General features: G+C 47.7%; 2 protein-coding genes across 2 annotated transcripts in view; both read left to right on the top strand.

The window, feature by feature from the left end:
* The window catches only part of LOC309564458 (uncharacterized protein), a 1,566,033-nt gene that overhangs the window by 15,431 nt on the left and 1,536,939 nt on the right, over positions 1 to 13,663 (top strand). The window lies entirely within an intron of this gene.
* LOC309564033 (uncharacterized protein) overlaps positions 1 to 13,663 on the top strand; it is a gene marked incomplete at both ends in the record, with an annotated part of 247,142 nt that overhangs the window by 5,025 nt on the left and 228,454 nt on the right. The window contains 1 exon segment of the mRNA XM_082268657.1: positions 8,696 to 9,154. Coding sequence (XP_082124783.1) covers positions 8,696 to 9,154 — 459 coding nt within the window.

The following is a 13,663-nucleotide window of genomic DNA, read 5'->3' as shown; positions in this document are numbered from 1 at the left end:
GTTAAACGTCTCGCCTGGATGCCGACGACCAGTTAGAAACTGAGTCACGGCGTCCGTATTGGTCGACAGCCCCCCCACCTCGGTGGAGAGGGGTCCTGTCAGGAGTTGGCGCCCGCCGGTTCCAGTATGGTGAGTAATATGTTCCCCCTCTCCCCCTGACGGGTTTGTTGGTGGACGCGGGCCCCTTCCTGGGATGGTTGGACGCTCATGATCCTGGGTCTCCCCTCTATCCTTTAACATAAGCAGGAGGCTTGGTTTGGGAGCTGACTATCGAAGTCACTGTATGAGGGGCACTGTAAAGGGACCATGACTGAAGTCAGTGGCTGGCATTACGGTTATGATAGCCATATAGGAGTCCTACCTGACACATAAGGTTGCAATACAGGCCGATGCCTGTGCCTGGACTACTGCCATCTGCGGGCCGCCATCCTCCCGCAGGTCGCCATCCTCCCACAGGCCGATAGCTACCTTCCGCAGGCCGCTGCCATCTTTCCACAGGCCGCCGCCATCCTCCCGCAGGTCGCGCGGGGCCACCATCTTGGCGTAGCCTCATGTCTCCAGCATGGGGGTGGCCATTTTGGAGATGACCAGTTACCTCGTGGAGCAGCATGGGAGGCGCCGGAAGGCGTGTAAAGGGGCGGAGCCGCCTCCTTTACCCGGGAAATCGATCCAAAAGACTTCCTTTCTGTAAGAGACAGTGCTGAGAGCAGGTTGATAGAAACTTCTGTGCATCAGGTGGTGAGCCTTGGGGTCTCTCTCTCTCTCTCTCTCTCTCTCTCTCTCTGTGGGGGTCCGAAGCAGGTAACACTGAGGGGCGCTGTTGCGCTGGGGGATTACACAAAAAAAAAAAAGTTTTTTTCTTTGCAATTATTTTTTTGTTTGCTGGCAAGTGTCTTGTATAATCATGGACCCTGCCACACATGTATCCCCACCTGATCCCCTCGAGGTGGCCGCAGGACCCTCCAGTACCCCACTTGTGATTGAGGCATTATCAGCAGTTTTGGAGTCTTTGGTATCCCGGGTGGAGGTAGCCTGTCAGGGACGGGGGTCAAGGAAGCGACCCCCGCCTACCCCTATTTCATCTGATACTTCAGATACGGATTCTGAGCTGGTCACCGCAGCTGCAGGTCCCTCTTCTGGGGCTGCTGTCTCAGGTACGGTCTCCTCAGACAGTGAGGAGGACGTTTCTGCCTCCGCCATAGCACATGAAGAAGCGTTGGTGGATGCACTAGTTGTGTCTGTCCGGGAAACCTTAAGTCTTGAGGTTACACCGGCAGAGGTAGCTGAGACTGAAATTCCTTTTGGTACTAGCAAGCCTACCAAGATGGCGAAGGTTTTTCCCTTGCCCAAATGTTTTGGTAATAAAATTAAAGAGGAATGGGATGGTCCGAAACGAACCCTTGCTATTTCCAAACGCATTGCTAGGCGCTATCCGTTTGAGGAATCTCTCATTAAAAAATGGACGGTACCACCAGTGGTGGATTCACCGATTTCCAGACTAAATAAAGCCACTGTTATCCCTTTGGAGGACGCTCCGTCCTTTAGGGATCCGGTGGATCGAAAGGTGGAAGCGGAATCCCGCTCCATTTTTTCCCTGATAGGGTCAACCTTCAGGCCAGTGGTTGCCATTGGTTTAGTTTCACAAACATTGACAGAATGGGCCAAATTGTTACGCCGTGACTTAACCACTTCCCGCCCGCCCTATTACAAAATGACGGCGGGAATGTGGTTGAGTTATCCTGACCGGACGTCATATGACGTCGGCAGGATAACACCGCTCTGGGCGCCCCCCGGGGGCACGCAGAGCGGTGATCGGTGATGCGAGGTGTCAGTCTGACACCCTGCATCTCCGATCTCGGTAAAGAGACTACTGACGTAGCTCTTTACCATGTGATCAGCCATGTACACGGCTGGTCACATCGTAAACAGGAACAGCCGTTGATCGGCTTTCCTTAGTTCGTGCCTGACAGGCACGAGTAAAGGAGCGCCGATCGGCGGCTCCCCTGATGGGGGGGGGGGTCGGCACTGGTAATCAGATCATTGATTACCAGTGCAGACCCTCGGTGGGGGGGGGATGCCACTAAATCCCCCAGGGATGCCCACTATGACCCCAGGGATGCCCACTATGGCCACCAGGGATGGCAATCAGGGCTCAGGGAGCCCCCCATTGCCCTCCCCATCAGTGATGCCCACCAGTGTCCTCCCTATCAGTGCTGCCCACAAGTGCCCATCATTGCCATCCTTTAGTGTCGCCCACCAGTGCCCATTATTGCCCACCAGTGCCGCCTATCAGTGCCCATCAGTGCCGCCCGTCAGTGCCAATCAGTGCCGCCCATCAGTGCCCACCAGTGCTGCCTATCAGTGCCCATTAGTGCCCGTCAGTGCCGCCTATCAGTGCCCATCAATGCCGCCTATCAGTGCCCAGCAGTGCCGCCTATCAGTGCCCACCAATGCTATAGATCTGTGCTACCTATCAGTGCCGCCTATCAGTGCCACCCCATCAGTGCTCATCAGTGCAGGAAAAAACTTATTTATTTACAAAATTGTATAACATAAACAAAAAACTTTTTTTTTTTTTTCAAACTTTTCGGTATTTTTTTATTTGTTTAGCAAAAAGTAACAGGTGCACAGGTGATCAAATACCACCAAAAGAAAGCTCTATTTGTGGGGGGAAAATGACATAAATTTGGTGTAAGTACAGTGTTGCATGACCGCGCAATTGTCATTCAAAATGCAACAGCGCTAAAAGGGGAAAATTGGCCTGGGCAGGAAGGGAGGGAAGTGCCCTGTATTAAAGTGGTTAAAGGGGAGAAGTATCCCCCGGCAGCATCCGATTTGAGGGAGCAGATTATACAAGGACTACAGTTCGTCTGTGACACCGCCCTGGACGCCACTCCCTTGTTAGGGCATGCATCGGTATCAGCAGTAGTCCTCAGACGCGTGTTGTGGTTAAAGTGCTGGTCGGCGGATCAAGGTTCCAAAAGAGCTTTGGCTAATCTCCCTTTTCAAGGGGATCGCCTGTTTGGGGCCACCTTGGATGAGATTATAAAGGATCTCACTGGGGTCAAGAGCACTTTTTTGCCACAGACTGCTAAAGGTAAAGGACCTCGTAACAGGCGAGGACCTTCCTTTTCTGCTCATAAAAAGTTTGTTCGTTCCGCTGGGGCGAACGATAAGGGCTCCAAAGCCCCTTCAGGGGGTTTCAAAGGGCGCTGGTCGGGTAAACAAAAGTCCGGCTCAGCCAAACCTAAAGATAAGACCAATACAGCCTGAAGGTCTGCCCCCACCCATCTCTGGGGTGGGGGGACGTCTTCACCGGTTTCCGGATCCATGGCCTTCCAGAATCCCGGATAAAGGGGTTCACGAGGTCATACGGTCGGGATACAAGATCGAGTTTCGATCACTTCTACCGGTGCGATTCTTCCCTTTCAACATTCAGGGAGCGGTAGTTCCCGTTCCTTGAGCAGAACGTTTTCTTCACTTTTCCCAAAGATCATTCCTAGTTCCTTTCAGAACTTGCATGAGGATCCTGGGACTGATGGTGGCCGTCTTAGAGGCAGTACCGTATTTCCAGTCTCATGCCCGAATTCTCCTAAAGGAGATTCTTTTCTAATAGAATCGGAATCCCGATTCCCTGGACAATCGGATCCGGTTGAGCGAGCGGACCAGGGAGTCTCTGGTCTGGTGGCTTCGGTCTCCAATGCTCAGCCAGGGGAAGTCACTCTTTCCGATAGAATCCAGGTTTCCGATAAATGTGTTGGAACTGAGAGCGATCAGACTTTGTCTGATTTACTGGACCGAGCAGCTCCAGGGCAGCCCGGTTCGGATCCAGTCGGACAATGCCACGGCTGTGGCTTATGTCAATCACCAAGCCAAGAGTGCCCTTGCGGCCATAGAAGTGGTCAGCATTCCTCATTTGGCGGAACGGTTTGTTACAGTTCTCTCCGCGATATTCACTCCGGGGGTGGAATATTGGCAGGCAGATTATCTCAGCCGTCAGATTCTGGATCAAGGGGAATAGTCTCTTCATCCAGAGGTATTTCATCAGCTGTGCCTTCTTTGGGGCCCCCCCGGATGTGGAGCTGTTGGCATCTCGGCTCAACAGGAAGGTTCGGAGGTTTGTAGCTCGCGCCCGCGATCCTCTAGCGGACGCAGCAGACGTGCTGGTCGCCCCGTGGGGACAGTATCAGCTACTGTATGTCTTCCATCCTCTCAAGTTACTGTCAAAACTTCTTCGCAGGATAGAGGTGGAGGGAATTCCAGTTATCCGAGTAACTCCGGACTGACCTCGTCGAGCCTGGTATGCCGACTTGGTGAGGCGGGTCGCGGACGCTCCTTGGAGACTTCATCTCACCGAAGATCTGCTGTCTCAAGCACCGATCTTCCATCTTGCTTTACAATCGCTGGCTTTAACGGCCTGGCCATTGAGACCCAGGTGCTGAAGGACAAAGGATTGTCAGCTTCAGTTATTCCTACTTTAATTAAAGCAAGGAAGGCGACTTCCAGCAAAGTCTATTATCGCACATGGAAGTCTTATATTGCGTGGTGTGAATCTCTTGGATTTCCTCCACGTACCTATTCGGTGACCCGAATCTTGGCCTTTCTGCAACAGGGGGTTGAGCAGAAACTGTCCTTGAGCACTATCAAGGGTCAGGTTTCAGCGTTAGAAATCTTCTTTCAGAAACCTTTTGGCTACTCATTCCTTGGTGCGGAATTTCATCCAGGGAGTGCGGCACCTGGCTCCGCCAGTGCGCGCGCCCTTACCGCCCTGGGATCTTAATTTAGTGCTGTCGGTTCTTCAGAAACCTCCCTTTGAAAATATCAGGGAGATTCCCTTGCTTACATTATCCCAGAAGGTGGCCTTCTTGGTGGCCATCACTTCTGCACGCAGGGTGTCAGAACTGGCCGCATTATCTTGTCGTTCCCCATATCTGGTGGTTCATAGGGATAAGATGGTTCTTCGTCCGAATCCATCCTTCCTTCCTAAAGTGGTTTCAGAGTTTCATCTGAATGAAGATATTGTGTTACCTTCCCTGTGTCCTAAGCCCAGCCATCCTCGGGAGGTTGCGTTACATTCCTTGGATGTGGTTCGGGCAATCAGAGTATACCTGAATGCTACGGACTCGTTTCGTAAAACGGATTCCCTTTTTGTGATCACGGATGGCCCCAAAAAGGGGTTGCCTGCATCTGCCGTGACTATCTCCAAATGGATCAGACAGACGGTGGTACAGGCTTATTCTATTAAGGGTCGGAATCCTCTGTTCCCTGTTAAGGCGCACTCCACTCGGGCGCTTAGTGCTTCCTGGGCCTTCCGCCATCAGGCGTCAGTGGTCCAGGTTTGCAAGGCGGCTAACTGGTCGTCGGTTCATACCTTTACAAAATTTTATAAAGTTGATGTGATGGCATCGGTGGATGCCTCTTTTGGCCGCAAGGTTTTGCAGGCCGCAATTTGAGGAGACCGGTGGTCTACCTCGAGGGTTTGTTTCTGTTGAATTTTCAGTTGAGTCTCATCCTTTTGTCTGATGAGCCTTTAAGATTTCTAGTTGGCACCGGTTGGGCCTTCTAGATTGGATTTTGATTTCTGTTATCCCACCCCTCATTTGTGGCACTGCTTTGGGACATCCCAATTTGATATTAATCAAAGAGGACTACGTCTGTCAATGAGCGACAGAGAAAAATGGATTTTTGTAAAATCTTACCGTAAAATCCTTTTCTCTTAAGCTCATTGACAGACGTAGTACCCGCCCCTCTGTTTTTGAGTTGGGTTGGGTTAAATTCTCTAACACTGCTTTGTGACATAACTGACTTCCTGTAGCAGAGAGAGAGAGGATATACCCTCTGGGACTGCCCCTAAGGTGTGGCCAGAACGTTTTCTTTCTGCCTAGTCCTACTCCTGTAGAGGGCAGTATAACCCAAGTTGATATTAATCAAAGAGGACTACGTCTGTCAATGAGCTTAAGAGAAAAGGATTTTACGGTAAGATTTTACAAAAATCCATTTATTCAGTCAGTGTGTGTGTTTCCTACAGATGGATCCAGTAATGGTAACCCACCAGAGAGATGTCCCCGTCCTCTGTATTCCCGGGATTCCACACAGGAAGGTCACACCATCCCTCACCATCATCAGGTAGATGAGGAACAATCACTGATAGTATCATTAGGATCTGTACATTATCTGCATTGTTACCATTGATGTCATTTTTATTATATATTCAGAGTGGAAACCTCAGAGATTCTAAAGTTGAGGTTAAAGAAGAGATAAAAGAGGAGGATGATGAGGATGGGATGATGGAGGAGTCAGAGTTTCTAAAAGAACACAAAGATCTGTACCAGGACACTATGGAGGAGTCATCCAGCTACAGAAACCCACCAGAGAGATGTCCCCGTCCTCTGTATTCCCAGGACTCCACACAGGAAGGTCACACCATCCCTCGATGTTACAAGGTTGGTGGATTGGAGCATCTAGAACATGGGCTTCTGGAGGGGATGTGTTTTTTATTTTTTTAATATATATATATATATATATATATATATATCACAATAACGAAGCTTATATCTTCCAGATGATATTCTCTCTCATTTTCTTGGTTTAGAGTGGAGATCCAATCGATATAGAATTTGAAGTTAAAGCAGAAGAAGAAGAGACGTATGTGAGGGATTATCAGCAGTCTATGGAGGAGGATGGAATAACGGGGACATTTATAGAGGAGGACACTCCTACAGAGATCAGCACAGGTGGGTCATTAACACTAAATACATTCCTCCACCCATACTGCTCACTGATTGGTCCAGAGTAGGGTGGGGACTGGGTGATATCAGCCTGTAATCCCCTGGTCACTTTCCTGAGCTGTGTTCCCTGTCCTGTATTCCTGTATTTCTCTCGGATAATCTTCCTTCTCTGTGCTGCAGACACAATTTATGTCTCTAGACTGGATTTATGGAGATTCTGGGGTTCAGCTGGCAGCAAAATACCATAGATGCTGCTTGACTGAGACACCTGGAGTATGTACCTTGGGTCTTCTCCCGGGGTTACTTGCTCTGTTATTTGCTGGCTGTGCCGGGTGGAGGGATATGTCTGTATAGTCTCACCCCCAAGTCACTGAGTGCAGTCTCAGGAGATGGGAGGCAGCGGTGTGGAACCTCTGCAACTGATTACTGAACACAAATATAATGAGTCCTGACCCCTGCACTAAATACTCTATGTTGTACATTACATACTCCTGACCCCTGCACTATATACTCTGTTGTACATTACATACTCCTGACCCCTGCAGTATATACTCTATGTTGTACATTACATACTCCTGACCCCGGCACTATATACTCTATGTTGTACATTACATACTCCTGACCCCTGCACTATATACTCTATGTTGTACATTACATACTCCTGACTTCTGCTCTCTCCCCTCTGCCCACTGCTATATATACACATAATATGGATTCTCTTTTGTTACACCTATTTCCTACATTTGGACATTTTATATCTGATGATCTGATTGGAGGACAGACTTTTACATGTTGATAATAATGTGATAACATCCTCTAACTTTGGAACCTTAAACAGAAAGTGATAATGAGGGAGGAGTCAGTAACCCAATGATGGGGGTCTTCAGTATCAGTCCAGTCTTCATCTTGGTTGTTCTCCCCCCCCCCATCCTCACTCTCTGACCTCTGGTGGGGCTCAGCCCCGCTGTTATTCATGACTAAATCATGGACTAAATAAGGAAGTGCGGGACTTCTTGTATTGGGAAGATGGCAATGAGTGATAGAGGGGGAGGGGACACTCCTCCTATAATCCCCTCTTCACTGTCACTCCTATAAAAGACAGTTCTCGTTGTTTCTTCACTCTCTGACTAAGGTCCATGAATAAAGAAATGAACTGGTAGGAGATCAGAGGACCCATTTACTAGTTACCTTGAGGGGGGAATTGTAAGATCCTCAGAGACAAAGCTGTCTGATGTGGGCGGAGTCCTGGTTTAGGGGAACCAATCTGCTGATGTCTAGTAATAATCTTTGTATTTCTATTTTAGTACATGGACGGGAGATGAGGAAAACCTCAGAGGATTGTCCCACTTTGTCTCCAGACTGTAAAGTAGAAGATGAGGACATCACACAGTATAGTCCAGGAGAAAACCCGGCGACCTCAAATGTCCATCCGGCACCACAAAGTGTAGATGGACCATCGTATTCCTCTTATCCTGAGGAACCTCAGACTGTGAGGGACGGTGCCGAACCATCGTATTCCTCCTATCCTGAGGAACCTCAGACTGTGAGGGACGGTGCCGGACCATCGTATTCCTCTTATCCTGAGGAACCTCAGACTGTGAGGGACGGTGCCGGACCATCGTATTCCTCTTATCCTGAGGAACCTCAGACTGTGAGGGACGGTGCCGGACCATCGTATTCCTCTTATCCTGAGGAACCTCAGACTGTGAGGGACGGTGCCGGACCATCGTATTCCTCTTATCCTGAGGAACCTCAGACTGTGAGGGACGGTGCCGGACCATGGTATTCCTCTTATCCTGAGGAACCTCAGACTGTGAGGGATGGGGCTGTCCTTACAACAGATAAGAGGTTCCCCTGTACTGAGTGCGGGAAGTGTTTCCATTTTAAATACAAGCTTAATGTGCATAAAAGATCTCACACAGTCGAGAAGCCGTATTCCTGTCCTGAGTGCGGGAAATGTTTTTCAGCAAAGTCCAAACTTTCCCAACATCAGAGATTTCACACTGGTGAGAAGCCGTATTCCTGTCCTGAGTGTGGGAAATGTTTTGCACAGAAGTCCAATCTTTCCACACATCAGAGATCTCACACTGGTGAGAAGCCGTATTCCTGTCCTGAGTGTGGGAAATGTTTTGCACAGAAGTCCAATCTTTCCACACATCAGAGATCGCACACTGGTGAGAAGCCGTATTCCTGTCCTGAGTGCGGGAAATGTTTTACACAGAAGTCCACTCTTTCCACACATCAGAGATTTCACACTGGTGAGAAGCCGTATTCCTGTCCTGAGTGCGGGAAATGTTTTGTACAGAAGTCCGCTCTTTTCACACATCGGAGATCTCACACGGGGGAGAAGCCATATTCCTGTCCTGAGTGCGGGAAATGTTTTTCAGTTAAGTGTGATCTTTCCAAGCATCAGAGATCGCACACTGGTGAGAAGCTGTATTTCTGTCCTGAGTGCGGGAAATGTTTTTCAGAGAAGTTCTATCTTTCCACACATCAGAGATTGCACACTGGTGAGAAGCCGTATTCCTGCCCTGAGTGTGGGAAATGTTTTTCACATAAGTCCACTCTTTCCACACATCAGAGATCGCACACTGGTGAGAAGCCGTATTCCTGTCCTGAGTGCGGGAAATGTTTTGCACAAAAGTCCACTCTTTCCACACATCAGAGATGGCACACTAGTGAGAAGCCGTATTCCTGTTCTGAGTGCGGGAAACGTTTTGCACAGAAGTCCGCTCTTTTCACACATCAGAGATCTCACACAGGGGAGAAGCCATATTCCTGTCCTGAGTGCGGGAAATGTTTTTCAGTGAAGTGTGATCTTTCCAAGCATCAGAGATTGCACACTGGTGAGAAGCCGTATTCCTGTCCTGAGTGCGGGAAATGTTTTTCAGAGAAATCCTCGTTTTTCAAACATAAGAGAACTCACACAGTCGAGAAGCCGTATTCCTGTATTGAGTGCGGGAAATGTTTTGCACAGAAGTCCACTCTTTCCACACATCAGAGATTGCACACTGGTGAGAAGCCGTATTCCTGTCCTGAGTGCGGGAAATGTTTTGCACAGAATTCCGCTCTTTTCAAACATCGGAGATCTCACACGGGGGAGAAGCCATATTCCTGTCCTGAGTGCGGGAAATGTTTTTCAGTGAAGTGTGATCTTTCCAAGCATCAGAGATCGCACACTGGTGAAAAGCCGTATTCCTGTCCTGAGTGCGGGAAATGTTTTACACAGAAGTTCTATCTTTCCACACATATGAGATCGCACACTGGTGAGAAGCCGTATTCCTGTCCTGAGTGCGGGAAATGTTTTACACGGAAGTTCGCTCTTTCCACACATCGGCGATCTCACACGGGGGAGAAGCCATATTCCTGTCCTGAGTGAGGGAAATGTTCCTCACTGAAGTCCTGTCTTCCTGTACATCAGGGCTCCCACACATCCCTGGAGGTATATTAGTGCCTTGAGTGCGCGGAATATCTTCTATATGAATGTTGGTGGACATGTGGGGAAGAAGCACACCCTGATATACACCTCAGATATACTCCATGGCTGATCTTCATCATGTTAGAAACACTTCATAAAGAGATCAGAGATCACCAAAGACATGGATGAAGTGTTGTCCCGTGTTGGCCATTGATAGCAGGAGAAAAAGAAAAATGGAGTCCTTACCTTTCATTGGCTGAGTACATTTTGTGCGGGAAGATTTCACAAACACTTACAGGTCTGGTTGTTATAAATGTGTTGATGAAATGTGACCCGCATTCCCCCAGTCATGGCTAATTGGGATTTCCTATAATGGTTCCATCTAGTGGCCATAATGTGCTTTCCTGACAGATGTCCTTGGCAGCATATGTTTGGGTAGCTCTGCCCTCGTTCCTCCCCATAAGACTCCACCCCCATAAATGTTCAGGATAAGCCAATGACTGCGTTCCTTTTTTTTTTTTCCTCCTCACTTATAGGACCATTTTTGTATGAAGTTTTCCTACCTATTGGAAGTATTGGTGGGCGGGTGTGGTGCTGGGCAGCTGTGCGGGATGTCAGGAGCTTCCTTTGGTATCCAGAAGTCTTCCAGGATGTCCCGAGTGGTCATTGAGTCCCCAGCTCTCAGCAATGTGGTGTTATGGCACACATATGTAGAGGATCCATGCCTGGAGAGTTGGTCCTGCCATCGGTGGCTATTTGCATTGGCTGGGAGCCCAGCTGTTAGCGGGTGGCCGTGAAGTGTTAGACACGTGAAATTCGTTTCGGTGCGAATACAAATTCCAACAAATTTTTGGTTATTCCTAGATTCCGATGTATCCAAATCTCCAAATGAAATTGTAATGAATTTAGTTGAAATCTGTTAAATTTGTTTCGATTATTCGTTTTCTAACGTATTTCAACTTTTCGGAGCAATTCGAATTCGGATCAGTCAAAAAAAACGATCGACCGATGCAAATTTTGTGTGAAGAAATAGCTGGTTGTTAAGCAGCAAGCTGGCAAGCCGTTTGCCCGCATCCTTACCAACCATGACTCATCAGCTGTCAGCGGGCTTCCCCACTGACAGATAAATGGAAAGAAAACAATGCTGGTGTTCCATGAAAAAAATGCTTTTCTCACGGAAAACCGAAAGCCCGTCAATAGAAAAAAATGGCGTGGTCTCTCCCCCCCCATCAAGTCCATACCAGGCCCTTCTGGGGCCAAAATGTAAAAAAAGAAACAACAACATGGGTTCTCCCCTAAAATCCATACCAGACCCTTTATCCCTGCAGGTCAGGAAAGTGGGAGGGACGAGTGAGAGCCTCCCCTCTTTGACCTACCAGGCCACATGTACTCAACATGGGGGAGAGGGTGCTTTTGGGATGTTCTGCCCCCCACCCCAAAGCACCTTATCTCCATGTTGATGGGGACAAGGGCCTCTTCCCCACAACCGTGGCCTGTGCTTGTGGGGGTCTGTAGGCAGGGGGCTTGTCATAATCTGACAGCCCCTTTTACCAAGGGGGCCCCCAGATCCTGCCCCCCCCCCATGTGAATGAGTATCGGGACCATATTACCTGTACCTATTCACCAAAAAAGTGGCAAATATTTATAAAAACACACACGTCATTTTTTTCACGAGAGTCCCAACATCCTATCTGTTCAGAGAAATGGGAACCTACAGATGTTCACAAGGAACCACTGTCATATGTGTGGACTTTAAGAGCACAGCATGAGACAGATAACAACTACATGGATTTATCCTAAAATAACATTTTTTGATTTATCTAAAACCAAATCTCAATAAAATGACAAAACTGGCCCAAACTGAGCTCAGCTCGTACACAGGAGATCAATGTCTCCTACTAATTTCACTCATGTACATCATATATATATAAGGATAAGTTGGTATATATCATAAGGTTCGTGTAGGTATAGATATTTACTCTCTTCACTTAGATGTAACATTTAGTGACGGCCATGTACTTTTTTACTGAATATATCTTATTACTATTATAACAATCTCCTTACTATATGGATTTTTTTTTGTGTCTCAGCTTTTTTTTTGTATACATGTCTGCATCATATTTGTTACTGATCTCAACATTTGTATCAATTACTGTATGTATAATAAATGACTACGTTCAGATTCTCTTTTTGTATATCTTAGTTGGTGACCTGCCTCATATAAAGTCCCACGTCCTCTGTTTTCTGTTTGCATTAACCATTAGGGATGGAGGCACGTCACTGTGTTTGCTTCGGATCATATTCCTCTATCTTCATCTGTTCACTGGTCACGCGTTTCACACAAGGCTTCTTCAGGACTATGAAGATGTATAGACAGTCTTCTCTTAAAATTAACAGACTCGATATTAGTGTTTCATAAACATAGAACATAATCTGTATTCATGTACATCATAATAAATATAAACATGGCTTACTAGCACACGGCCTTCCTTCCAGCCCCCAACGAATTAACCCAACCTGGGGCGGACACAGGGGGAAAAATCAGACCAAAATGTGTTGTGTATATATAGGTATCTGTCCTGATGATCCTAGGTACAAGATAAAATATATTTCTGTAATAGTGTGATCTTAGACATACAAATTCTTATACAAGAAGAAGGCGGGATAGAAACTACACTTTATAAAAAACCGACAGCCGGCAACACGGTTTTACATGGCAATAGCTTTCATCCAAACCCCCGGTACATAGTATACCCTACTCCCAGTATCTTAGATTGTGGTGAATTAAGGGTGCGGTGATAAATCAAAGCTGCTACCTGAACTGTGTATAGTGATAAATTGGTAAAAATGAGGTGCGCTAAAAATGATAAAAGTGACAAATCACAATATAACATATGCAAGAAATTATGGACCAGTGGTGTCCAAGTGCAGTAACATCCACAATAACAAAATTACACAAAGTGTAATTCCACCTTGTGGGGGGTCCTAGGCCTGCAATGTGGATCCATAGTGCAGACACAGAACGGCCCTCACACCTCTCAGCCAGGACAAGAAGCCTCCATCGGGGACACGGAGGAGAGACAGAGAAGATCCTCACACAGGTCAGAGCAGAATCAGCTTCATGTCTACAGTCTGCACATTGCAGGCCTAGGACCCCCCACAAGGTGGAATGACACTTTAAGGGGAACTGTCCCCTGATTGTGGACACTTGTGAGCAGGAGGAAGAGAAGCCGAGAGTTGGGAGAGATTTCCCACCTTCATGTCCGGTCACCGTGCTGGGAAGAGTCAGAAGTCACCCAACCATAGAAGAGTCATCAGAGGAGCTCCACATCAACCTCCAGAACAGGACACCATCAGCCAGTTAGGGGAAACAGGAACCGATAGTAGGAGTGGGATACCATCATTGGCAATCGATCCATTGTATGAGCATTGACTACTGGATCTATTCTGCGCTTGGCATACCCACTATTTGGTAAGAGGCCATTCATACCATACCACTGGGTGACCAACTTAAAGA

This window comes from Pelophylax lessonae (assembly GCF_965119305.1).
Source record: "Pelophylax lessonae genome assembly, chromosome: 9".
In the NCBI taxonomy this organism is placed as follows: Eukaryota; Metazoa; Chordata; class Amphibia; order Anura; family Ranidae; genus Pelophylax; species Pelophylax lessonae.
Note: the sequence above shows the minus strand (reverse complement) of the source record. Positions and strands in the feature narration are given on the sequence as shown.